Here is a 26593-nt window from a genome sequence, read left to right as displayed (position 1 = left end):
CGCTGCTGCCCGGGGGGCTGCTGCAGGCTCACACGGCCGGCGCCTGCCTCAGCTTTACACTGTGCCTGCTGGGTGACCACCAGAGCCAGGACCGGGCTGAGCAGGCTTTTGGAACAGCCATTCTGGTTTTTATTTATTTGTTTAAATTCTAGTGAGCCTGTGTTACCAGAGAAGCCCCAGCCCTGTTGGCAAATTAGGAAAAACATTTCTTTTCCCTGATGCCTGAGAGCAGAGTAGCTAAAAACTGGAGCTGAAGGGCATTTTTCGCTTATAGTACTTACTGAAAAGGTACCTTGAAGGGAAGGAAGTTTTCACGAATCAGGGCCAAACTTTTGAAGTAGAACAACCGGGAGCAAGTAGGTGAGGGAGGAACGGGTGTTAAAATAGCCTCAGGACATTTATACCCTTAGAAAACCCCCAATCTACTTGATTTCCAAGTAATTAAAGCAATATGCTGATAATCCAGTTTCATAGAATCATAGAATGCTTAAGGTTGGAAGGGAGCTCTAGAGATCATCTAGTCCAACCCCCCTGCACACGCAGGGTCACCTAGAGCACGTGGCACAGGACTACGTCCAAGCGGGTTTTGAAGATCTCCAGAGAAGGAGACTCCACAACCTCTCTGGGCAGCCTGTTCCAGTGAACAGTTCCAGTTTGTGCAGAGCAATGTTAGAGATGCTAATGAAACTGCAACAAACCTAGCAAATTGGCAGGGGAATCTATTTTGAAGCTTGGATTATGAAACCCTAGCTAAACTCTCATGCAGAAAAGGCTGGGATTGTGGATTAATGCAGCTGTCCTACTTTCTGAGTGAAATGAATGGTATTCGTGGTATTATCTCAATGTTTAGGAAATTCTGCCTTTCCTATTTGCACATAAATTTTCTCATTCTTTTGTTGTGAATAATAAAGTGAAAATATGCGTTTGGTTCCCTAGTTCCACACTTCTACAGTCACTGTAATATAATATAAATGCAGGCTACTCTTGAAAGGGCTAATTCTACCTTCCCAACCACATGATAACCAGACCTTGCAAATGGTCCATTTATAAATAAATAGGATCATGGGGAAAGAGGTGATAGACTCATCCTTTGTGGGGCTACCAATACCTTGGCTTAAAATTATAGAGGAATCATTCGTTAGAAAAAGAGACTATAAAACAAAATGAAATCCCATTTAGTTCATCTTCCTATATTAAAATATTTAGTCTGAGACAAGTCGGATCTCGCCGGAAGATGCCACCCGCCATGTGCAGTGCGGACTTAGCACTGGTGAAGCAGTTCCTCAGTGCGATGGTAGAGCAGGTCCCAGGCCAACAAGATCACAGGCCGACCAACGTAAACCTTGTGCAAGAAGAATACAGGGAAGAGTGGGCATGTCAGGTAGTCTGGAGCCTACTGACGACTTACCAAGAAGGAGAGACTTTCTAGAGCAGTGAGGTTAACGCAACATGAGCAAGGGTCACAGTGTTGTACTGCATAATTATAGTAGGTGCTGTGCACTGAGGAGTTGCAGGCATCTCCAGGGTTGTTTTTCTGACTCAGGAAGGAGCCTTTGGGGGCTTTTTCGGGTAATGCATCAGAGCGCCCACACCGCAATAGCCGCATCTCCTCTGGGGCTCTCTCTTTTCAGAAGAACATACAAATCTCAACATAATAAAGTAATTATAGACTGCTGAGCAGTTTTGGCCCAGTTAAGAAATGCACTAGTCAAGTAATCCAAAGCACAGGCAGATTGTGCCCACTTCCGCAGGCAGGTAGCAGAGCTGCTTTAATGGCAGTTCCTATTACAACACAAACTGAAAGCCAGAGCTTATATGTAATAATTTTTACTTACTGCTCAAGATATGTAAAGGATGCACGTGACTTCTTGCTTGAACAACCAGATCCTTCTTTCTAAGTACGTTTCATAAAGATGATTTCCTGCTTTCTGGCTGTGTGAATATCAGACCTACACCCTCTTTGTTGTGTTGTTTTTGGGAGAGAATGACCTCAGGCCTTGCCATTCCTGACAGTCTAAAACTCCATCTGGCACCAAGCAACAGTCTCACTGAAGAAAATGAGGACTGAGAACTTGGATTTGGCACGATTAAGTCATGAACATTCGTCTAAATTATCTTTTCATCTAAATATTATTTAGATAATATATTTTATCTAAGTATTACTCTCTTATATTACCAGAGTTGTTCTTAGAACACTGAAAAACCATTACTAATCTTACAGGTGGGCTCCTGTCAGCCCATTCTCACACTAGCCACCATCAAAGAATTATTTCCTTGTTTAATTATTCTGAATCACAGGCCATGCAGTCAAAAAAAAAAAAAAGAATATCCTGCTTATCTCCTCAATCTTGCTACTGACAGGAACTGTTTTCCTTCTTCATTGAGACCACTTAGATCTGGGATAACGCCTGTATATAAAGCAGGAACAGCCTAAATAAAAGTGCATGGTCTCCTCCAAGAAGCAGACAACTGAACAGCATGTTCTAATGAAAATCAAAGCCAAAGAGGAGCAGCTCTGGTCCAAGGATTTTTTTGGCCAGCACATAAGAAATGAAGAACATCTGAAAACCCTTCTTAGGAAAAAAGGCTGTATGAAGGTAGCACAGAGCTGCCAACACTGTCTCTGCCTGTCTCAGCACCCTGCCAAAGAACACTGACTGAAAATGATTTATGAAAAATCAAGATTATTTTGGCAGGAAGTTTTTTAAAGAACTGTTGTATCCACCTAAAGTCACAGAAGTTGTCTACCTGATAGTTAGCAAAGCAACTGAATCTTACTTTCTGTCTGGATTTTAATTTATCCTATAGCCTTCATTCACATGATCCTAAAAAAATGCTGTACCTTCTCCTCTTGCACCTCCATTTGGCCCTTATAATTAGTACCTTTATTCCCAAGGACTCAGTTATGTTTTTATAGGAAAACTCCAGTTTGCTGCCTGAATGGTACAGACAGAAAATGCCACTGAAACCACTGCTCCCCAGTGTTGAACAGGCTGATTCAATAGGAAAAAAAAATACACACAATTGCCTTAAAAATGGAAACTCCTGCAATTTTCATAGCAATTCCATTGCTATGAAAAATGGAACTTTACAGAAACAGGAAACCTCAGTCACAGACCCACAGCCCTGGGACCGGACCACAGGACCCTATAGATCTATTTTACCCAATTCAGGGTTAAATAACGTAGCTTACTTATTTAACTTAATTACCCTAAAATTAACCAATGCTGGGAGAAATAACTTTTTTTTTTTTTTTTTACATGAAAGACATACCAAAGTAACAAATATGGCATGACATTTTTAGGCAAGTACCTACGGGTAATTAATCCTTGCAGCTGCCTGCTACTTGCTCTGTTCATTCTACTGCAGAAACTAGAAACGTGATATGGGAATTAAAAATTACTTTACAAAAGTCTTTTTCTGTCGGTGCTGATAATGTTATCTCTAACCTCCTCTGAACAGCTGAGCATTTGGCTATAGGATGAATTTAGAAGTCTCTTCCATTCTATCAAAGATAGAAAAAATATCACAATGTAAAGATCAGCAAGTAAAGAACATGGTATGCAGTGGGGGTATCGGCTATAAACTGTTTTTGTGCCAATTTTTAGTATAATCCTGTCTCTAAGACAGAAATTTTTAGTATAATCCTGTCTCTAAGACAGAAATTTTACTTTTGTGCCCAGCTGGAAGTTTTTTGTTTTATTGTTCCAGTTGCATTAAACTGTGACGAGACATATGCAGATTTATTTTTTAAGAGGTTTCAGCCTGCCCACAGTCATTTGGCTGGAAATGCTGTGGCTCTAAGGCAGATCTTCCCAATGTTAGTTTGCACAGGTGCTGTCAGCATCAGCGGGGGGAACAGCTTCTGGCTGTTCATGCCCTGCAGATGAGTTTCTAGCCCTAATCTTTCTTCTAAGCCCTTTTTAGGCCCCTGTACACAAGCAGGAGAAAGTTATTTGGCCATTGCTCGTCTCTGGTGGGGTTGATTTGAGGCTGTTCACACCATGCACGCTTACTTTTGGGATGCCTACTTTGGTAAATATGCTTCACATGGATAGATTTCAAAGCAAAGGCCAATAATGCAAAGTGCTATTATCTACTTACCCGTGAGGAAATAGAGAAATACAGAAAGATTATGACCAGCAATCCCAGCGTCAGTGGCAAAGTCTTATGGCAAAGTTTCTTTGAAATCAACCTAAGCTAAGAGTCTAATAAGCTTTGGATGTTTGTGCTGGATGTCTTGCCTAACGCAAGGTGGGTGAGGTGGGAAGGTCTGCTACCCATTCCCGCCTCGTGAGGCCTTGCCCATCTCCGTCCAGCACACAGCACGTGGTTCATGCCAACACAAGTAGTGCACAGGTTACATGACATACATGACATACATTTCTGATTTGTTTTACTTTCAGCATGATGAAACCTCTTTTTAATGTGCAGAAATATTGCTGGTTCTTGGAGGAAAATGGTATATGACTGTCAATGACAGAAGTCTCATACGGTTTTGAAAAGCAGACTTTATTTAATAGGCACATCATTGCTTTAATAGCACTGGGCTGCACAGCTCACTTCACCTTTTGTGAATGGTTTTGTTTGATTACATGGCATTTCCTCAGTGACAGTAGGATTCAAGTAAAAAAGTTGCCGCTTTTTACTTCTCTATCATTTCTCAAGATGGAAATAAAACAGTAAAACAAGTAGCGCAAAACACAGCACGGCCCACGATCCCGCCGAACTCAAGACAAACTGTAATTTGAGCACTGGACGGTTCAAGCTGCAAGACAGCTACGCTACGTCTGCGCACGTGGGGTTCTGCCTATGCAGGATGCAGATGCATGTTGCCTGCAATACAGCAAGGGACTGGCGTTCGTATACTGAGAAACAGAGAGTCTCCAACACAGACAAGAAGGAGGGTTTCAAAACAATACAGTTCACATGAAATAGCTCCCTTATTTCTTATTATAAAAGTTGTACTCTCTCAGCTGTAAAAGTTAAAGGATTAAAAGAAAAGTATTGCTTACAGAGCTCTAAAACTGCAATTTAAGCAGCTTTTCAGTTGTTTTCTTCCTATGTTACAATTCTTTGTGATAACAGAAAGCCATCTCTAAGATAGTTTAAAAGCATAGCATTCTGGATTTCAGTGATTGGTTGATATTTTTATTCCCTGAAAATTTGAATTTTAATATTTTGTTAAATTCCACCAGTAGTAGCATACAAAATCATTAAAGAAAAATAGCACTACTGTACGAAAGAAAAAAACATTATTTTAATGTAGTTTTATGAACTTGGTAAAAGAAGCACATCTGGTATTGAACATTTTAAAAATGAAAAAAAGTATTTTGTGGATCTTAAGAATTCAAATTTTAAATGATCTTAGGTTTTACATTTTATTTTCTCAATGAATATTTCCAAAGTTATATCCTGAAATTTGTTTAATTTTCAAGATATTTTCCAGCACTGTATGGGACAGACAACCTAAAACCAACAATGTAGAAATCTACACGTGCCGCACACTTTAATATACACTAGTTAAGTTACTAGCACTTTACACTGAAGGTACCTACTGTATTTGTAAAACTCATTTTTAAATTAGCTTGTGAAAGCTTTTGAAAAGCAATCTGGGGAACCAGGTGGTGTTTTTAGTGTCTGACATGAACACGGTCAGTTATGGAGCTAGAGGTCGCTTTCTCCGTAGAGCGCTGACGAGAAGGAGGTGTAATCCAGAGCACCCGGCACGGAGCCTGGCCCAGTGTAGGGAGGCATCCTCTTGATGCAGTACTGAGCCTGATCAGGAGGCAACTCTCGACGTAGCTCATCTGCCAGGATATAAGGCTGGGGGGTGAAAGGAAGGGACAAATTCAGCACATATTCTTCGAAAGCACAAAATATTTTTTGTAACTGTGACTAATAAACTTGGATGTCCTGCCTATTCTCCTGAGATCAAGACATTTTCCTTGGTTGGCTCCACCCCTCATGATAAGCTGAGTGAACAATTTTATCAACAAACAAAAAGCTTAGGCCAAAACCCAATCTGAGGATATGGGACTGCGTACATTAGTTACTGAGCTCTGTGAAGCCATGGGTGCACTGCTATGATACAAAAACTCATCCATGAATAGCTAAGCTTCTCAGTATCTCTGGAGTGCATTACTGTCCCTTCTGAAAAGTTAGGACAGATACATTTCAATTAGACCCTGTTAGTTTCATTGCCATAATATATTTAGAATGAAAGATGCATTATTACTCTTCATAGTTTGCATTTAGGATATAAAAGATTCTCTCTGAAACTGTTAACAGACTTGGTTTTACTTGCAATAACAATGAAAAGCTGATTTTCCCGGGACCTTGGCTTTTATCTTCCACACATATTTCTGTTGAGAACATGTCTGGAATTTAAAATGTGGTCCACAAATATCTGAGATCATAAAATCAATACAAAAGGCCAGACTGAAAAAAATTAATAGAGCAAGCTTGGGCAAATAGACCCATGTTGCTGTGATCTCTCCTTTTGCCATAGTGCAGGCTTAGTTTCCTGTCAGCCCTGTTTATCGCCCTTACTCCTCCATAAACAATTTTGTTGTTACTGCTCTCCCTTTCGTCTTCATACACCAGTCTGTGGCTGTGGGGAGGAGAGCACATTGCATTTCCTTTATGAGAGCAGTAAGAAAGTCACTCTCGCCGTGCGCTCAGGACCTGGAGAAGGGCTCCTCTTGCTTCCTCCAAGGGTAGGGCCTCACCCCGCTGAGCCTGACTCTCAGCCAGGTGTAGCCACAGACCTGATCTGGGGCATGACAGCAGAGGCCGTGTTACAAACTCTGCTTGAAATGTCCAGTCAACACAACGATGAGGTAGACTGACTGCCCCTCTAATCAAGGCTGCCGTGTGGCACTGGGATTCACTATATCCATTACACAGACAAACTGGTTGGGAGCGAATACTGTCTTGGATGTCCAGCGTCAATGCTAGCTCTCTGTGATGTGAGCAGATACAGCCTACGCCTTGAATTCTATACCTGCTTCCGCTAAGCTTACTGGTTCCCATCAGGAATAGAAGGCAAAGTGCTTTCTCTGAGGCCATACAAACTGAAAGCAAAGCTTCACTATTACTAGCCGTTTGGCATGAGCCATTTTGTTTCAGCAAAGAAGGGCTAAACGGGATGGGACAGGGATCCTTGCGGCCAGCAGCACCATGACTGACCTTATCGGAAGCGAGGATCCTGAAGGAAGCGATCACTTGTTCAGCCGTGTCCGTGTCCGCCGTTTCTCTGGTCATGAAGTCAATGAAGGACTGGAAGGTGACGGTTCCTTGCCCATTGGGGTCAACCAGAGACATGATTCGGGCAAACTCAGCCTCACCCTTTCACAGAATCGCAAACAAAGAAACTGTCACCACAGTATCGAGCTCCGGTGCTCGGCCTCTCTGACGAGGCCCTAGCGTTGGGGGTCACAAAACCTTTAACTCCTCTTACTGATACATGGACATTAATGTCACAAACAGCTAGTGATACCTGGAATCTTAAATGCCTCCCTCCTGATGCTTTTGAAGAAAGAGTTTTTTGTCCTTAAGAAACAGTAGGTATCTTTCAACCAACTTTCGGTAACTTTTCCCCCTCTGCACTTCCTCCCTGTTTAATCTGTTCTGACTTAACACTTAATTTCTCACTCCTTCCTTTATTTATTTTTTCCTAAAAAGAAAGTTATGTTCCCATGGTAATCTAGGTACTGCACATGATGCAGGGAAGATACCCCGCGAAGCTGTGTACATGCAGACCCACTGAAGAAGGCAGAGAAACAATTAGAAAAATATCATGCCAAATACAGGACAGTTCAACTTTGGCGAGTCTTTTTTTTTTCTTACAAAAGAAGCATGAATATTTTGGAAAACTTAAAATACAGAAGTAGAGGAATGAAAGACAGTGCAACCTCCAAAGCTAGCTTACAATAACTATGAGAATTAAAAAGCATCGAACTCATTCTTCTTTCTGCAAATAAAAAGTTAAATCTTATATATGAGGAGAAAGAAGAAAAATTTTAATTTAACAAACTGTAAATTTCAACTTTTTAGGTTCTTGTATAATTCAAAGAGCCATGCAGTAGAATAAGATCACGGATTATGATTTCCAAGTATCTAGCTTCCTTTAGCTTTTAGGTGACTTTTAGCTTCCTTTCAGCCATTTGAAAAAAAAGAAAAAAGCAAACAAGGAACTACTGTATCAAGTATGAATTGCATTATTAGTATTCTGCCAGCATAAATAAGTTTTAATGTTGCTGTGGTTAATGTTACAAGCCGCAAGCAAAGCCCATTTTCATTGTATCTGAAAATTCATACCAAATCATAACCCATGGAAATTAAGCAAGCTCTGAAATCGTCGTGGTCCATCAGTCCATTCTTCCTCTATTGACCAAAACAATGCAAGGAATACAGAAGGGAAGGTTTGAGGCATCCAGGGTCATTTCCAGAGAAGTTTAGACCATTGGGAAATTGGATCCGGTGTATGAGCAGTATTCATTGATATTACCCAGGCAGGTCCCCAGGAGCATCATCGGTTTTAAAGGAAAAAGCAGCAGCTAGCAGATTACACACAGGAAACAGACATATGCACAACAAGGAGTAAAATCAGGACCATTTTGGGGGATGCAGAAGGAAGAAGGGGAGGTGAACAAGACAGGAAGACACAGAACACAACCAGAGAAGATAAAAAGTCAAAGAGAAAAGTTTGTTACTGTATATCCAAAGCCAGGAAATGCACAATCTGCCTCCATGATATGCAGCGTGTTTTGAAGGTTGTGCATGAGATAGTGTGTTGAATACAGGAGTAGTTAAACTGCCTGAAAATAGCGTATCACTGACAATTAAAAACACTGTATTTCAAGGCTAACATAGGTACATGATGAGAACTGTGTGCTGAAGTATGGGAAATAAGTTCAGGGATTTTCCTTCTTCTGCCTATCAGCTAACAGGACTTGGACTACAATAAAGACAGCACAAGGGCTTAAATGATGAGATTTGCAAGAAGAAGAAGAGAAGGTGTCACTGCAGATATTTAGGACAGGAGAATGCTCATTTTGCTGAGCGCTGACATGTATGTGACCTTTCTGGCTCAGGGCTGGGTAAACACTAAAGGACATTAGAGTAAGAAGGAAAATAAAAGGTTCCTCTGTGTTGTGTGTTGTCGTCTAATACAGTGGTTTGGAGACAGACATATCCTAAATCAGAAGAGAGCAGTAGAGAGCTTGGGCTAAGACCAGGGAAAGGAAAATGAAGAAAAGTCTGTGTGCAAAAATGGTAACAATTAACCACAGCTATTCATTAGAGTCCAAATAAGTCATCTGAAATCAAGTAGAAAAAGCAACCTGGAAATTTTTTTTTTAAATGCACATAGGAAAATATGGCTCTAATCCATCTAATCCAGCTGTCTTCCCAGAGGCAGCACCTTTTTAAGGCATTCTGACCAATACCTTAGAATTTAAACCCACGGTCTCTTTGGTTATTATTATATTGGCCTATTTGAAAACAGAATAGCACCATTTTGCTCTACCTGCAGGTCATTTCCAACCTGTCCTAGACTGATGAGGCAGGCTTTAAATTCATCAGACTGCAGCTTGCCAGATTCATTCTAGCATCCCATCACAGGTCATGCATTTGGAAGGTGAGAGGGAAGAAAAAAAAATCACAGATTAGCTTAGCTGATTAGTAGAGAACACATTGCACTGGTATTAATAACCATGTTTTTGTACCAGAATTTCATGGAAATTTTGTATGTATGCGTGGCAACGCAATGCCATAAGTTAGCTAAAAAGTGCCCAACTTTCCCAGTCTCTTGCTTTAGGCATGTTCTTAGGGGAGAAGTGTTCTTACTTCAACAACAACATTAAAGCTCTGTTTCCTATAAGGATGCATTTTTACTATTTTTGCTGACAAGCCCCTTTTTGCTTTACTGAATTACCCTTTGCTTCCTTCTTTTTGCCATGCAGCATATGTGAGATGCATTAAGAAGATTAGTGAATTTGGACAAAACCTTTTTCTCTCACTCAGTTTTTTGTTACTTCTATCTTGATCTGGTAACATTACTTAGCAATTGGATATGTGTACCAGAAATAAATGAGAGTTGAAGTACAAATCAATTGATTTCTTGCCTAGATGTAAAAGAAACTGATACCTGCCATTACTTATTTTCTGTGTGCTAATGTGTATACAATTAAGGAGATGTTCCTAAATTAGGAAACTGTTACCTTTATTGTTTTGACAGACTGACAGTCTGCACAAGATCCAAGGTTTTATGTCTTGTACATATTAGAAAGGGATTAAAATGATGAAATTATTTTTAGAGATACTAACTTATTTATTTCATAAATTAATAGGATAAATTTGTGCTTTATTAAGTTCATAATACTAAGCATTTTTGCCATGTCATGCTATCTCATGCTGTTATTATACTGACTCCCTCTGCATCAACCTCTGCCAGATGCATAAAGAGAAGATGAGAAGGAGCAGTGTGAAGTTGATGACAAGACATAAAGCGAAGTTGCAAATTTGAAGGAGCATTTAGTTGAAAGCCATAATTACAGTCAAGTTTCTCCTCTAAGACTGGCTCTATTTTATGGGATAATTTCTGCTGCAACATACAGTATTTCAGAGTAACGTATAACATAATTCACTGAGAATGTTAATTTAGTCTGGCTTGAAACTCTCCAAAACGCCCCGGGGACAGGCTGCAGGAGTAAGCCACACAGGGCGTGAAGTCGGTTCATTCTACCTTATTTCTGAAGCCGAACATATATGACTAAAAGCAAAACAACACAAAAATGAGAGCTGAGAGACCAGTCCCGTCCCTCCTCCTCTGCGGCATCGGCAGCAGAACCTGCTGCTCCCGTAGCACACGCAGGGAGGTGGTGCCAGGGTGCCTGGGAGCTCCGTGCCTGGCACCGCGGCCGCTGCAGCTCCAGGGGGACAGCGGCCCGGGGCAGCGGGGAGCCCCAGCAGCACTCCCACCATGTGCTGCAGCAACACTGTGCTGATTGCAGTGATTTTTTTTTTCATCTGCATGATGTATACCATAAAATTAGGTTTTTGAAGTTTTTTGTTGTATTCATCATTTCTTGCCAGTGCAAGGTAAAACATGGAAATCTTCCATATTGTTTCATTACAAGTCCACAGGAATCAATTCTTTGTGTGTGTGTAATTTATGTGTGATATTATACAGCAAAAAAACAGCATCTGAATGAAATAATATATCTCAAATATGTGCTTCAGATTTCTGAATGTTAATTGACCCGCATGAACCTGATCACGAGGTTCTTGTATTAGGGAGCTGTTATTTTTATTAGTAAGATGTAGGGTACTATGACACTATTATTCTGCAGGCAGGCCTCCTATTAAAAATCTGTAGTTTGCACAAAAATCAATAGCAGAATATGTTAACAGCCATTAGAGTAGTAGATGTAGAGCAGCTGCAGATACCACATGCTTTGCAGTCTTATTTAGAATTTACTAAACATGCTGAATCTCCAAAAAGAGATCTCTGCATAAAAAAACCTGAAAACCAGTGAGTGACAACATATTGATGTCAGCGTTCCAGTTTGTCTGTGTACGGTAATCCAGCTAGGCACCGTTTTGGAACAGTTCAGAAATTCCTCCTGTGATTCAGACATGGTGTCCTACTTTCTCTCTCTTTTTTCTTTTCTTTTTTTTTTTTTTTTCCTTCTCTATGCAGTCTCAGTGAGGAGGTAAATATACCAGCACTACTGACGGGCCATATTTACACCTAGAAGGAGACTGTGCCTTCAGGCAGGGCTTGCAGCAAGGAGTGAGCTAGCTGCAGCCTTCCCAGGATGGGGCCCTGGGGTGCCCAGCCCAACTCAGTTCAACTCTTTTCAAATAGTTGGCAGCTGCAGCATTAAGCACCATAATAGATTTTAAGATATAAGATTGTTATTTTCTGTATATTTTCTTTCCAGCAAGGAAGAAAGGGTTCCTTCCTCAGATTTGTAACCAAATGAAGTTGTTTTAGAAGCAGCCTATAAAAAGCTGTTAGGTTTGTATGTATCAGAATAGATTCTTTTAAAATCGAGAAGGGAGCAACTCTGCACATTAATACTTTGATGGCATCCTCAAAGCAAAGAGTCAGGCATTAAGTTCTGTCTTAAATTGGAGAAATGCCATGGAAGTCAGAGCTATCGCATGCAGAAATGATTCTGTTGTGCTTGCGCATTTAAAGCCTACTTGTCAGGGACAGCATTAATTTTCTGAATCTTTTCTGGCTGCTTCTCACTGTGAACTGCAGTCTTTCAGTGTATTTTTAACTACCTCATGCATTCAGAGATGCTGTTAGGAGCAACAGACTTATTACACAGTGCTAAATGCCAGTTCCATCTCACATGGAGAACTCAATGCTTTCTATTTTAATGCTTACATTCAGGAGATCCAGTTTCATCCTCATTTGTATTTAAGGTAATTAAGTCCATAAAAGAATCCATTTCTGCCCTCTCTACCTAAATTCCAAGTTTGGAGTTCTCATATGGGACAGAGGAGGACATAAGAAAAACAAGTCTCCCTCATTCCAACAAAATTGTTCAAAGTCTCCTTCTAGCCTACATAGATTGGACACATCTGTCTATTAAATTACACTGTAATTTAATCAGTAGAAGACTCTTTTATCTACTATCTGTCCCCTGTAGAGAGTCTGGCTTGACAGCAAAGTGCTTTTAGACCTTCAACTTTTTTAAGCTTGCATGATGCTACTAAGACCATAATCACTACATTGTGTCAGTCCAAAGGGCCTTCTAGACCAATTTCCTATCTTTGTTGCTACAGAAGGAGTATAATCATGGGGAACATATGCAAAATGGTCCACCCTTAATGTAGTTCTTAAAGGTCTCTTTTTCAACACTTTTAAAATATATCTGTAGAGGAGACAGGTGAAGTGTGCAGCTCAACCTGCAGTCTTGGCAGGTTGTTGAGGCCACATGGTCTGCTGGAGCATCTCCTCATGCCTCTGAGGTAGCAGAAGGTGCCCGAGGCAAGGGCAGAGGGGACGCTGCCCACAGCTGTGTCTCATTTCATACAGCAGAAAGGGAGTAGCCAGGGGTAGGTGGTGATCTAGGAGCTGGGGAGCAGCTCCGTGTTGCCCAGCACTGTAGCTCATCTCCAGCCTGCCTGCAGCTCTGCAACGTCAGCACCTCTCCCAGGCTCTGTCTCGCAGCTTCTCGTAAGGCCTTGCTCTGATGTATGCTTTTCTCAAAGTCCTTATACTTCTGCAAAGCCTAAAGATCCATAAGGGTAGGGATGGTGGTTGTAGGAATAAGCTTGCCCTTGCAAGACCTTCAGAAGCACCAAGAGATGCCCATACTATCTCCTCCGTGCAATGATGTAGCCACCAGACCAGCCTTACTGCCACAGTTGTAGAGAACTCATCTCTGAACTACACTGATATTGAGATGTCAGAATTGGCTAGCTAGTGCAAGATATACTAGGATTCAGCAACCTTGACTCCTTATCCTTAGGGATCTGTCAGAACTTTGTGCAAAGTTCCTGGTTTCCATTAATAGAGTCTTTTAAATACTGGTCTGGTGCTTTGTCTGCTTTTAATAGCCCTAATTGCTCAGTTATCTGCTCCAGTGTACTGGGAAAGCCATTCAGTATGTTACTTCCTTCCACCCCTGGACATTTCTCTCTACTTCTATTATATTATATTCTGCTTCCTTAGCAAAAATGAAAAGAAATTACTCTGCATTACAATCACACTGAGATTTTGGGTAAAATCTGCCCCTGATTCCTATATAGCTAACCTTTTCTGTGCTTGTGTGCTTCCTTAAAAAGCATTGATGTGAGAATTCCACTTTTCTTCCTAAACAGTTAAGGACAGCCAAAAGATATTTAGCAAATTATGACTAAAAGCACCCAACACACATCAAGTAGAAGTTTAAGGTGGGTAACCATTTTGGACAGAGCTGGTCCAACAGGATGTCAGTGAGAATAAGAACTGAAGGAGAAAAGTGGCGTTTTGCTACAGCCTCTGATGATTTGAAGGAGCCAACCCATTTGATAACAGAACGGGGATTAGCAGGTAAGGCTAAGCACAGTCTGCTAAAAAACCAAGTAATCCCTACTGAGCTAAAGACAACAGCTTAGTGTTGTGTTTTTGGCAATCTTTCTCAGTATTTGAAAAGAACTGGGTTTTGAAGTAAGGGTTTTTAAAAGCACAGAGATAGCAGAACTACTAAAGTCATGTACAGATGGTTATCCAAATGGGAATGTCACTTCCCATCTGTATGTATTTTGTTATTGTGTCTATCAATAGCTTCTTCTTATCCATAAATACTGTGTAAATCATAGGAATGAGTTAGTGAGTTAAGTTTCTTTACAACAGAACTTTCATTCCTACATTTTATTCATCCCAAATTGATGACTGACACATACAGCTTCCTATTCCCTTCTCACATCTGGAAAAATAAAGAATTTTCGTTGACAGCTATCACTGCCCCAACTATCTACAAATCTAACAAGTTGTTATTTAAAGAAAAAAAATACTGTTAATAATCCACATTACATCTAAATGAAAATTTAACATTTACACTTAACGAAAAGGAAACCATTGGCAAGCACAATAACGTGCTGTACTGCCTTAAAATAGAGGCACATTATTTTTCAAAATACACAGATGTATCCAGTCCTGTCTGTTATCTGAACAAATACTCAACCATATTCACTGAAGTACAATTTTTCATTACATTTAAAGACAAATTAATCTTTAAAGTATCTGAACAATGCTATGATTTTATAAAGACATAAATCCTATTTTTTACTGATCTTTATTAGTGTTTTTGAAAGGATCTATTCTTACTACATTTAGTGCTTTTAAGAGGATTTCACTTGGAATAAAAACAATGAGTGCTTTTGGAAACAATGAATATTGCTAGAGGAGAAAAAGGAGGAATACTGTACCCTGTCAAAGTGATTGAAGGATGCTCTGAATTCATTCATTTGTTCCTGGGTGATACCCTTAGCATCCCTTGTGAGAATCTGAGTCTCAACCTCATTGATAGTTCGAGCAATGGTGGTAAGTAGGAGCTCCCATCCAACACGGATGTGCTAGGAGACAGAAAACACGGATTTATAAAGGTAAAAAATATATTCCTTTAAGACTATAGAAAGTACAATAAGCTGAAAAAAACCCAACTCTCTACATATTTACATGGCACCTTTTCAGTACCAATTACAGCATATTATGATGAAGAGTCACTTGAATGAGTCACATTCCCAGTTTCAGGCATTCCTTAAATCTGCAGTCTCAGAAGTTATGTTAAAAATATGGGAAGTGTGTTTTAAAGCAGAGCAGAAGTTTTCTACGTAAAACATCTCTCACAGAAGCATCACCAGGACTGGTGCCTTCACTAGTAATTAGGAAATTCTAGTGGCAAACTAGTAGAACAGAAACATTGCTTTGCAAAAGCACAACAATACTTACTGTTCAAGAAAAATAAAACAAGTCATGACAACCTGTATTTTCATTTGATTTTTTTGGCCATAGGAAGTTATCAGAGCGATTAAGCAGTATTCTTTATGTTCCATTAAAAAGCATTTAACAATTTCTGCTATGTCTTTCTGAAAGTCTCAGAAGAGCTCTTTAAAATATGTATGCCTAAGACAAGCAAGCAGCCCCTACTCAGCTTTTGGCAAACCGCAGCTGCATGGGGAAAAGTGACAAAAAACGCAGTGTTTTAGAAAATAAGAGCAACAATCTTGTGACTTCAGCCATAAGTCATGGCTGGCACAACTGGAACCTTACAAGTCTCAGACTTGTTTGTAAGGCTATTGCAAGGTCTGCCAAATTCCATCTTATGTTGCAGTTCCTTAAGGGCAGGGGAGGTAGTTACAGGGCACAAGAGGACAGAATAAACAAGTACAAAACAGACTAAATAGCTACCTCCATAGTGTAGTTGGTGTGCTTGTTGTCAAACACCAGGGCTTCTTGTATAAGCTGATGATCTCCTTCCAGTCTGTCAATATTGGTTTTATAGTTGATGATATTGTGCTCATATTGCTTCAGCTGATTCATCTGGTCCTCCAAAGGCCCCGTCATTTCAATAGAGCTGCGGGCAATTTCCTGTCAAAAGATAAAAAGACCCCCCATCCAAAATCTAAGCTTTGGATTTGCTGATTTTCTAAATGCTCACATAAATATGTAAAATCTTCAGACTAAGAAGCAATAGTAATAAAACCTTCATATGAAAGACATTATGTAATTTATTAAAGAAAGTTTCAAAATAAATGTGGCACATTTATTTTTGGAATCAATATTAAAATCCCTGGATCTTTCTGCAAAAAGCAAAAGCAAAATAATAATCGCTATTGATTTTTTCAAAGTCACATCTCTTTGTCGCCATCAGGATACACAGATACAAGCTTGCACGACTTTCAAGATCACCTTACCAGGTGCTAAATACTTAAGGATCAAAGAACTGGTGAATCACCATGGAGGCTGCCCATGTCCTGTATAAATAGCAGAGAAAATGCTAAAACACTCCATTCACCAGCTGCTGCTTGAGGGTGCGACACTCACCTCCATCTTGGTCTGGATCCATGGCCCAATGACGTTGGCCTGAGCAGCAAACTGGCGACGCAGACGCTCGTTGGCGTGCTGGCGGGCCAGCTCCTCCTGCAAGGATTGATCCCTCTGAGGCACCAGCTGTTTCACCTGTCACAGTGTGAAAGAAAGTGTGAGTAGACATGACTGTACCCCTTCAAACAAAATAGAACTAATAACACTACAACTACTCATTTTCACATTGGTCTGAATACTGGCATCAGGAGGACAAGCCAGAAACTAATGTATATACCCAGCTAAAATAAGGACTTGCTAAAATGCAGCCTGGCCAGCGAGACTGACATGGAGTGAGCAGAAATTCTCACCTCCAGTGGGATTTAAGATTAAGAAGATTGTTTAGCTTTAACTCTGTTACTAGAGCAGCTGCTTTATTTTGCTTTTGAAACATGGATCATTCCCATCTCTAAGCAATAGCTCTAAGAGTTAGCAGTGCAAAACATTTAATTCAAGCATTGCCATTAAGACAGCATAATATGAAACATGTTCAGTCCATCATACATATCTGAAGGTCTCTAATAGTTTGCAATGGTTTTTTTTTATGGCTTACTCTTCTTGATTGCTCAGGGAGATTTTACGTTTATCTTCATGGCTTACTTCTTATAACCCATCAACAGCACGTTCTTGTTCTTTGCCATATAAATGTATGTGTCTGGTAAATCTGTATGTTCTATGCAGTCATTTACCGTCAGCATATTTTTGTCTTGGTTCTAGTAAAATAAACTTTATAAGATCACTTTGGGAGCTTCTCTTTAATCACTCTGCAGTAATTTTTTAATGCATTAGCCAGTTTCAGTCCAATTAGATTGAACATTAGGGAACAAGGACATGATTTTTTTACGAGTTTCATGAAACTGGGTAGAAAACCCACCCACAGGGCAGAAGAGACCCACAAACGGGAGTTCACATTGAGAAAAAGAAAGTCAGCATTTTCTGTTCTGTTGGGGGTACCCTCTGGCCAGTTTTGCACTTGCCACAACACTAGAGCCACCAGCATCTATTGTCCAGTCAAGAAGCTAAAAAAGGACATAGATAATACAGAGTAATAGGAGCAGGGGGGATTATGAGGTGGGCCTAGCAAACATGGGACAGAGAAAAAGATACCGTAAAAAGTTTTAGAGAATGTATGAGAGGGTTGATTAAGAGATACTGCAAGGAGTCGGTCACGTGTTAAAGGCATGTACAGAATATGAAGTGGACTAGTCATACACAAAAAGGAAATAAAAGTGGTTCTGGAGTAAAAGCGAGGAAAAATATCTATAGAATGGTAACTTCATTAGTTCCAGTGTTCACAGAAGAGTTTACTTTAAATAAAAATCTGAAATATGACCACCTCAAAGTGAAATCTCTGTGCCTTTTGTTGTTAACTTTGACAGAAATATTCCCTACAACTTATTTTCTATGTCACTATATTATACCCACAAGACTGAAGAAAATAATTAAATTTAGGCTACTATAATTCTATGTTATAATTAATTTGAAATTGCTGAAATACTTTTACATGTTTTATATCATGCAAACTAACATAAAACCCAGTATTTTCTTTCATCTCAGCATCAGATACTCAAATGATCTATTATTTTTACTTTATGTAAAGGATGCAAAATTTATTCAACCTGCTTTTAGCATAATAGGTAATAAACTAATCTTATGCTCCCATGTCTTTCTGCTGTCCATATCTGTAAAGATTTTTAAGAATGAATTTTTACTTTGTGTCAGTTCCAACAGTTTTCAAGAAGATCTAGAATAATTAATAGATCTAGAATAATTAATAGATTTATTGTAAAGCTCTCTGAATATTCTCAGTATTCCTAAACCAGAATATTTGTTACAACGTCCTTCCTGCATTCAGCATACACTACCTTTTCCCACTTGGTACGGATTTCTTCCACAGTTACAGTGCTGTAAGGATTGGTTGCGCTTATTCTCATGTTGTAACTCTGAATAACTTTCTCAACTTCATTCTGGATTGACAGTATGGCCTGTCTTTCACCATCCGCCTCTGGCAAAGTAGCTTTAAACTGATCATGTGCAGAGATTAAACTCTAAAATGAAAAAGAGAAAGGGAAAGTACAAGAACTTTAATGTTGCTCCTAACATCTTTTGGATCTGCTGTAAATAAGCACAGTTTGCCTCTCATCCTTTCAAACACTCTGGTTACCTGTGTTTGTCTAACTTAATGAAAAAGCCCTCATTTTATTAGGACAATAGTTTCCTACATGATCTCTGGAATACTGCTCCATACCAATAAAGAACCAAACATATTTATAATAGAGAAGACATCATAAAGAAAATGTCAAGGCAGGGTTGTTTTCTTCTTACACCTTGCATTTACAAAAAGGCAACATTTCCCTTTCTTTGTCTTCCCTTATGACTTCCCTTATAGAAAACCATGTACCTGAATTTCCTCTATGCTATGAACAATAAACATGTCCTGTAGGTCTTCCATAGCACCTTCCATCCAGTTGTTGAAAGGAGCAGCTCTTTTGGCAAACTCCAGGTGAAGTTGATCGATTGTTTCCAGCAATTTCTCCGTCCTCTGTACAAGTTGAGAGAGGCACATTCTTTTGTTACTAAGGCACAAGCTGACTCCAAGCACATACCCATGCACAAAGTCATGCCTTGTTTTTTTAACAGCTAGTGATTTTGTTGACTGATTTCACCACTTGCTTGAGGCACACTGAAGATTATCATTCAGTGCAACAGGACTAATTGCATTAAAGTTACTTTTGTATCAAACATATTAAAAGGGGTATAAGCTTTTGAAAGATAAGAGGTGATTTTTTTTGACATTTGGGATATTTTAAGTATTTTTTGTTATTGAAATCTATCTTCAAACCAATCCCCTTGGTTTCCCCTTGGCATGTGTAGGTGCGACTCCCTCTTTTCTTAATGAACACAGTTTTAGAATTCTCATTACCAAAAAACTCACCCTGTACTGGCTATTATCCCGTAACTCACCTAATTTATGTTCAGACAAGTAAGAAAAGGTAAGTGCCTAATAGATTTTATTATTGCTGGGCATCAAATTCCCAAAGAGTGGTGCTATAAACCACATTCCATTTGTTGCTGCTTTATAACTGTCCTTGGCTGCTGAGAACTGTAAAATTTGTTCTGAGCAATTCAATCTGTTTGCAAATAAAATCACAGCAAATTGAAATGGAGATCTGAAGAATGGGTTTATTGCTGTGTGGGTTCCACAGTGGATGCTCTATCTGATGCACAGTCTCCACATCACAAGCAAGAGGTTTCTTCGCCCCCACCTCAACTAAGCTGCTGGTTGTTGCTGCACACGTTACCTCCAGCGCTTCTCTCCTTTTCTGAGTAAGTGTTCCCAGTCTGTCCCATTGGTCACATATCTTTTGGCATCGATCATTGACACTTGCAGCATCATGGTAGTCCAATTCACTAAGAGAGAGTGAAGACACAAGTCTGTGTGACTTTCTGAGAGACAGGAGCACGTTGCATATTCTGCATCCTTTTCCACTGGCCCTTCATACTTCTTCCCCTCTTTTTTTGCAATATTGCTCCTCCAGCTAGGCAAGTGTTGCAGTACTGCCATGTGTGATCTAGGCATTCCACATTCCAAGCAGCACAGCACGAGAACAGGATCGACCTCCTCATCTGTTGGAAAAATCAACTGCCCACCTGTGACCATCAAGGTGCCTAATCATCATCTCAGCTTTTCCTTTGGCAAACAGCAGTTTGATCTCCTGAGGCCCAGAATGCTTCAATCTGGGGCTTTATCAGGTTCCTGGAGCTTGGTACAGTGTTACACTCAATGGCCAGAGGTGTGATAACCTCCTTTCCAGCCTCGTAATCTCGGAATCGTTTCCCTGAGAAGCATAGCCCGGTTGGCACTCCACGCAGGATCCCTCCCTCACAGGCCTGGCTATTAACAGAAGCTGCCCAGATGTAGGGCACAGGGAACAACTCTTATCATTCTTTCCAGGAAAACCTCGCAGAGCTACAACCTAGTTGAGGCTGGTTCAGAAGGAACATGCATCTCTGGGGCCAGCCACCAGCATGAATCAGGGCACACACAAGGAAGGGGCAACCAGCATTTCTTACTTGCTGAAAGGGTTTATGTTATGCTGCCAGAAAGTGATCTATTCTGACTAAAACGTGCAAGAACATTTCAAGGCCCTGTTTGAAATTCTGGGCTGAGTCTGTTTCACGTCAAGTTTGGATCTCACTGACAGGTAATCCCCTTGCTTCTGCTGCAGCCTTCATGACCATAACGAAACACACGTTTGGCATCTCACTCTTATCAGTACGTCATCCACTGACTTTAGCTCTTGGCTGCTCCTTGAGGACACGTTGCACAGCACTAGGCATTGCAGAAATTGTGTTTACATGACAGCACGACAACATGAAGCTAAGATTTACTCTAAGGATTGAACAAGACACCGAATTAAAAATTCAGACAAATTTGGTCCTGATCCAGAGAAACATTTAAGAACAGTAATAATTTCACAAAAAATAATAGAATGTGAACATTCTTCTTTATACCATTGCAGGAGGAATGTACTTCTTCAGTAAGTCAGTGAATCGCAGGGGACAAAACAAGAAGACAGTTTTCCTCAGTGAAGTTATGACACAGGCCAATGGCAGAAAAAGTCAAGAAATATCTGAACCACTCAGTTAAAAAGGGTCTTCAGATAGGCTGCAAGCAGCTCATTACTGAAAGTAAATAATGGTGAAACAAGCAAAAATAAAACACCATAGCATCTTTAAAACACAACAAAATCAACCAGAAATTGTAAAAGCAGAACTGCTATGTGTAAGGAGGAAGCTGCTACACAAAGTCTCCCTAACTCTAAATACCATGGAAAGAGTAACACTATCAAGACAGTTTTAAAAAAGAACACCAGTGGGCCAAAAATCATAAGCTAGATAACCAAGTGGCGTTAATCAGTGTAGCTCCACTACGCCTGCTAGAGCTTACTTCAAGTAAGTGCATTATGCATCAAAGAATATTCTTAACCTTGAAGCAGGAGCGGGGGAAGAAATTACTTACAGGAGATTATTTATATAAAAATAAAGCACAGGTTTATATTCCTTTTCCTGTTAATTTTTGTGTCTCTGTCAACATTGAAACTGTGAAAAGACCAGATTTCATATTTTTGTAAAGAGTAGTTTAGCTTATCATGCATAAACAGAGTGCTGCTGCACATACATTAACAGAGCTTCCAAGGGAACAGTCAGTTTTATTTATTTGGTTACTTGAAATCTTCAAGCTTTAGAATTTAAAATTCAGGACACCATTTCTTTTGTTCTTGCAGGTAATTTATCTGTAAAGAATTAAAAATATAGGCAAATTTTGTGCACAGAAGCATTTATGCATGAGCTCGCTTTAGGAAGAATGATAGGGACACAAGGACAACCCGACAAGCCCCGATTCTGAACGTGGTTTACTCTGATCGTGCCTGGAAGCACAACGTGAGCCCGGGTTTCCACAAGCGAAAAGGCTCCCCAGATCAATCTATGTTTTAGTCTCATATAATGTTGTCTTACTCGAAAATATGTTGCTATGGTAAAAGTGATGAATACGCAAGAAACTACATTCAATAAATTTTGTCCTGATGATTAAAAACACAGGACTACACAGGACTATAAATAAACTTAGCTCCTTGTAGTACATCTTACTCCAGTTCTGCTTAGCCTTTACTATGTTATAAATGGTAAATCCTAGTTTAGAAATCCCTTGTCCTTCTTCCAGCTTTGCCTATGGCCCCATCCAAGCCCCATCATGCTGCCCAGCCAAGGATTTCCAAATCTATACAGGCTGGCACACAGCGACCCTATACAGCATCCACGCTGGAATGACCTGTGCGCACACACACAGATCCTCTATCTAGACAGCATCCATCAACAAGCTTTTAACAACTCTAACCTTTAGCTCACAGCAGACTCAGCTGCTGCAGCAAAAGATACCAGAGGAAAGAGTGAACTGCCACCGGGACAGCTCAAGGTCACGCAGGGGCTGTTCACCTTCCCAACAGTGGCACCAGATCCCCAAGAAATGACTGCAAGTAAAGGAATGGAGGTGCCCTGACTAGGAACTCAGACACAGATGATGACGATGGTTTCTGTAAGGGCTTGATCCTGTGCCCAAAGAAGTCAACAAAAGGACAACTGTCATTGACTTCAGTGGCCCAGGCACTAATGCACTCATAAGTTAGCTCTCTAAAAAAAAAAAAAAACATGACCAGAAAAAGGAACTAGCATTTTCCTCCATAATTTTAACAGTGGTGTGAGAAACTGGGGATAATCAGACACAATATCTAAGTAGAAGCTGTCCATTTGCCTGCAGCTAATAATAATACTTGGCCTCTATTCAACATCTTCCATTCAGTGTTCTCCAAGGACATAAGCCTGAGCTGCTGAGCCCTAGTGAAAAACCAGGCTCTTATAGATCAACTCCTTGTATGGATGAGCAGAAAGCCAAGGAGAGCATCTCTATAGGCAATGAATCTTCAGCCCCTTTACAACCCAGGCCACAAATAAGTGGTTCAATTTCACAGAAAGAAGAGAGAGGAGAGAACCATAAAACAGAATACAGGGTTCACTGGCCTCACCAGAGGTAAAGCACACAGAGTTGAAAAAACTGGTAGCAGTTGCTGTCCTGTGTATGCTGAATATTCAAAGTTTCCACGGACTTGCAAAGATGAAGCTGAATTAACAATGATAAAGTATTTCAGAAACTTTCTATAATATAAAGTGGAGCAATAGCTGCACACCAGATAGGCCTAGAACTCAGGGTGAAATACAAGGTGTTCGTTCCACAAGCTGAAACAGGCAGTGAAATCTGAAGTCTTTATCTTTCAGACTTCTTTCATAGTAACGAAAACTACTTGGTCTGCCCACTGTGCTCTACTTGGTCTCCTTTAAATAAACTTGAAAAACAGACTATTTTTCTTCTAAATCCATTTTAATGACATAGGTTTATACCTGCTAACAGGTATAAACTACATTTTTAGATAGATCTTTGATATTTAAATTGTTCATGAATTGGAGCTGCTTATGAGTTATAGAGAGTTGATGCAGGAAGCCAGAGATAGGAATACGAGTTCCTTTGTGCTGGTTCCTGTTTTGATCACAAACAATCATTTCTCTCTCTCAGCATTGCAGTTTTATACTGCAGGTGAACAATGAATTTAAATGTCTATCAAATGTTAAGATCAGGAATAGCGCCACCGATTTGCAGGACAAAAGCAATGCAATCCATTAGAGTAGATTTTTAAATCAAATGTGCTTTCCTTGGTTATAGTATGTTGAATGAGCAAGTGTTGGAGCTATGTTGGGTGTTGGGTGAAAATCCTGGCTTTCCTACAGCTGGATTGTGTAACCCTGAGCAAGTCACTAAGCTTCCACATGCCCCACTGCCATTTCTGTAAAAGGCAACAATAGCAATTTTCAATATCAAAGGAAGAGATTGTGAAAGTAGGTGTATTAGAAACATAAAAACTTCGGACTCTTGTTATCAGAGAATAAAAGTGTAGTGCCTAGGCCACCCTCTATAGAGGGAATAGTTTGGGGATGTGAATCTTTTAAAATGACCTATATAATTGTGAGAAAATACTTGATTTCAAAGTGAAAATATGTGATCTGTAATTTTTCTGAGTCACGTGAAATTGTTTTCTAAGGCAAAAACTCATAGCCAGTGCCTCTCAGCAGATCATATGAACTGAGAAATTAACACCTCCAGCATCCCCGTCACAACAATCAATTTATTCATCAGTAGAGCTAATACTAAAAGCTCACTGTTAAGTCGATTTATTTTTTTGGGAAGGGGGTAACTGTGGTCAGTTTAATATCTATATTTGTCTAGGGGTTGGTAGGAGAGGAGGGGAAGGTCTCAGTGAGCAACTCGGATAATATCCTTCTGAAGCTATCTCTGGAATTCCTACACGGGTACCTATGACACTATCGAATTCACTGGAAAGAGTTTATCTCAAAGTTAAATGTCAGCAGCTGCAAGCCTTTAAATGGAACATACTTCAGCTCCTGGGCAATGGCAGCGATCTGTTCCACCCTGTCTTGGTGAGCAGCCAAATCACTCTCAAAAGCTTCATGTTTCCTCAACATAGCGCGAACTTCTGTCAGAGAAGCAGATTCATAATCCTTCTGAAGTAAGATCTGCTCTTTGCCTGTAAGGAAAAAAAATAGTATATTTTACTGAGTTATTAATTAGAACAATTGCAAATTTAAACAATTCTTGTCAGTGTCACACTGTGATGAAAACCTGACCCCACTGAAACCAGTGGCTAATTGTCAGTGCAACAGTTTTAGTCAGGAATATGTGTTTTTCGAAGGGCTTTAAATAATTCCTTTTTTTTCTTGCACCAGCTCAAGTATAGCCATTATAGCAATAGCTATTTGCCCTCAAATAGCTAGTAGTAAGTTGCTTGAGCAAGTGGCATACTGGCATAAAAATGGTATATTGGCAAAAACTGGAGCTCTAAGCTCTTCTGGTAAGTCTTTTGCAATGTATTCTTGATTTATGAAAGCAGAAATCACATTGCTATGCTCAGCTTCACTCTTCTTAATGATCTATTATTCTTTTTCATGTTGTGCCTTCAATTTATTATTCATTTAAGCACTTCTGCCCAAAAGTTAAGGTGGAGATGTGTGACCATCTTTTGCATCACTTATTGAATTTTAAGTGGAAAACACCAACCTGGTTACAAAGAGCTAGAGAAATAAACAGAGGAAATGAGAAAGTGAGCAATTACTCCTCAGTAATTCCTGTGTTGGATGACTAAATCTATAGAGAAAGGCCCTTCAACTGCAGCTTGCCACATGGCATTACACAGATCCGTGGATTCTAAAGCCAGAAGGGACTATGAAGACACTTGCTATGTACCAGCTTTTGTGAGATTCTCCCCATGCAACAGCCAAAACATGTCACCATGAGCAGTGCATGTAGAGAAAAGAGGCTCTAAGGGCTGAAAAGCACTTTAGTTCCACTTTTAGTATCTTCTTGGCAGCCATTTACTGCCTTGCATGCTTCCAGCAACTGTGCTGTGGGACGGACGCTCCGGTTTACTTGCGCAGTGGGAAGAGATTCTAGATGGCAAAAGCCAGGACTGGGAGCGGGAAGCGTGAAAACGTTTGTCACTACAAACAGCAGGATGATAGAACAGATCTATGTTTAAAGTCCCCAACACACTTTCTGCCAGAGCTGTAAACTACACAGACCCAGAGATGCTACAAGTACACATAAGGCTAGGCTGCCATACAATACCAGCCTGTAACTGGAGTATAGCAGGGTATGGAGCACAGTAGAAATGAGTCCATTACCGCATGGTTTATGTACAGTATTCAAAACCATCATGATGGCCACATGATTGTCAACTTGAAACACTGTTAAAAATGTAACGATGTTTAACCAACCACAGATTCCAATTTATTTTTTTAGTTGAAATTTCAGCTGTAAAACAGGATCTCTGTTCTCAGTGCTGTCTTTCTTGGATTGCTGGTGTACAAACATATAGGAATGCATTACCAGTAACAGCCTTTAAACAAACGTCAGATATTCCCATTAAGTGTTAGTCATTATCTTGACAGAAAAAAATATGATTTTTGCAGTTAAATTTAATTAGCAACACACCTGTAAGTTAGCCATGACTGCAGCCAACAAAACCTGAAATTGTAACGGTTATTATCTGAGGTTTCTAATATTGTCCAAAGTGCTTACTAGTTATATTTCTGTCTAGTAAATACGCAGCATTCAACACTTCAACTTTGAAAAATAAACTATAAAAAATGTAAAAGCCACCTATGCTCACCATATGCCCAATGTTCATGGGTAGTAGCCTTCTGCCTAAATTTCTCAGCCAAGTGTTCAAGTCTTTCCAGTCTTCGTATTTCATTCAGCAGCCACTCTTCATAGCCTTTCTCAGCCTGCTCAAGCCTCTGCCAAGCACCAGCAATATCCTGTGAGGAGAACACATGGAAGGCAGGGGATGACATAGCAATCTCTTTTTTATC

General features: G+C 40.0%; 1 protein-coding gene across 4 annotated transcripts in view; it reads right to left on the bottom strand.

Annotated features, from left to right (window-relative positions):
• Nucleotides 1-5426: 5426 nt before the first annotated feature.
• The window catches only part of ACTN2 (actinin alpha 2), a 65082-nt gene continuing 43915 nt past the window's right edge, over nt 5427-26593 (bottom strand). Inside the window, exons 11-22 of one of the 4 annotated variants that reach the window (XM_088522826.1) lie at nt 26392-26539; nt 24600-24750; nt 19897-20005; nt 18996-19136; nt 18460-18642; nt 16556-16690; nt 15920-16099; nt 14938-15084; nt 9533-9610; nt 8323-8388; nt 7192-7350; nt 5427-5826 (exon numbers count right to left, since the gene is read on the bottom strand). In XM_088522826.1, the coding sequence (XP_088378952.1) occupies nt 5668-5826; nt 7192-7350; nt 8323-8388; nt 9533-9610; nt 14938-15084; nt 15920-16099; nt 16556-16690; nt 18460-18642; nt 18996-19136; nt 19897-20005; nt 24600-24750; nt 26392-26539 (1656 nt within the window). In that variant the 3' untranslated portion in view covers nt 5427-5667. The remainder of the gene's footprint in view (nt 5827-7191; nt 7351-8322; nt 8389-9532; nt 9611-14937; nt 15085-15919; nt 16100-16555; nt 16691-18459; nt 18643-18995; nt 19137-19896; nt 20006-24599; nt 24751-26391; nt 26540-26593) is intronic. The other 3 variants (XM_088522820.1, XM_010211945.2, XM_088522830.1) reach the window with 3 other exon arrangements.

The sequence above is a fragment of the Tinamus guttatus genome, unplaced genomic scaffold (assembly GCF_059628265.1).
Source record: "Tinamus guttatus ecotype Peru unplaced genomic scaffold, ASM5962826v1 Tinamus_guttatus_pri_ptg000011l, whole genome shotgun sequence".
In the NCBI taxonomy this organism is placed as follows: Eukaryota; Metazoa; Chordata; class Aves; order Tinamiformes; family Tinamidae; genus Tinamus; species Tinamus guttatus.
The sequence above is the reverse complement of the archived record's forward strand: the minus strand, read 5'-3'. Positions and strand labels throughout refer to the sequence as shown.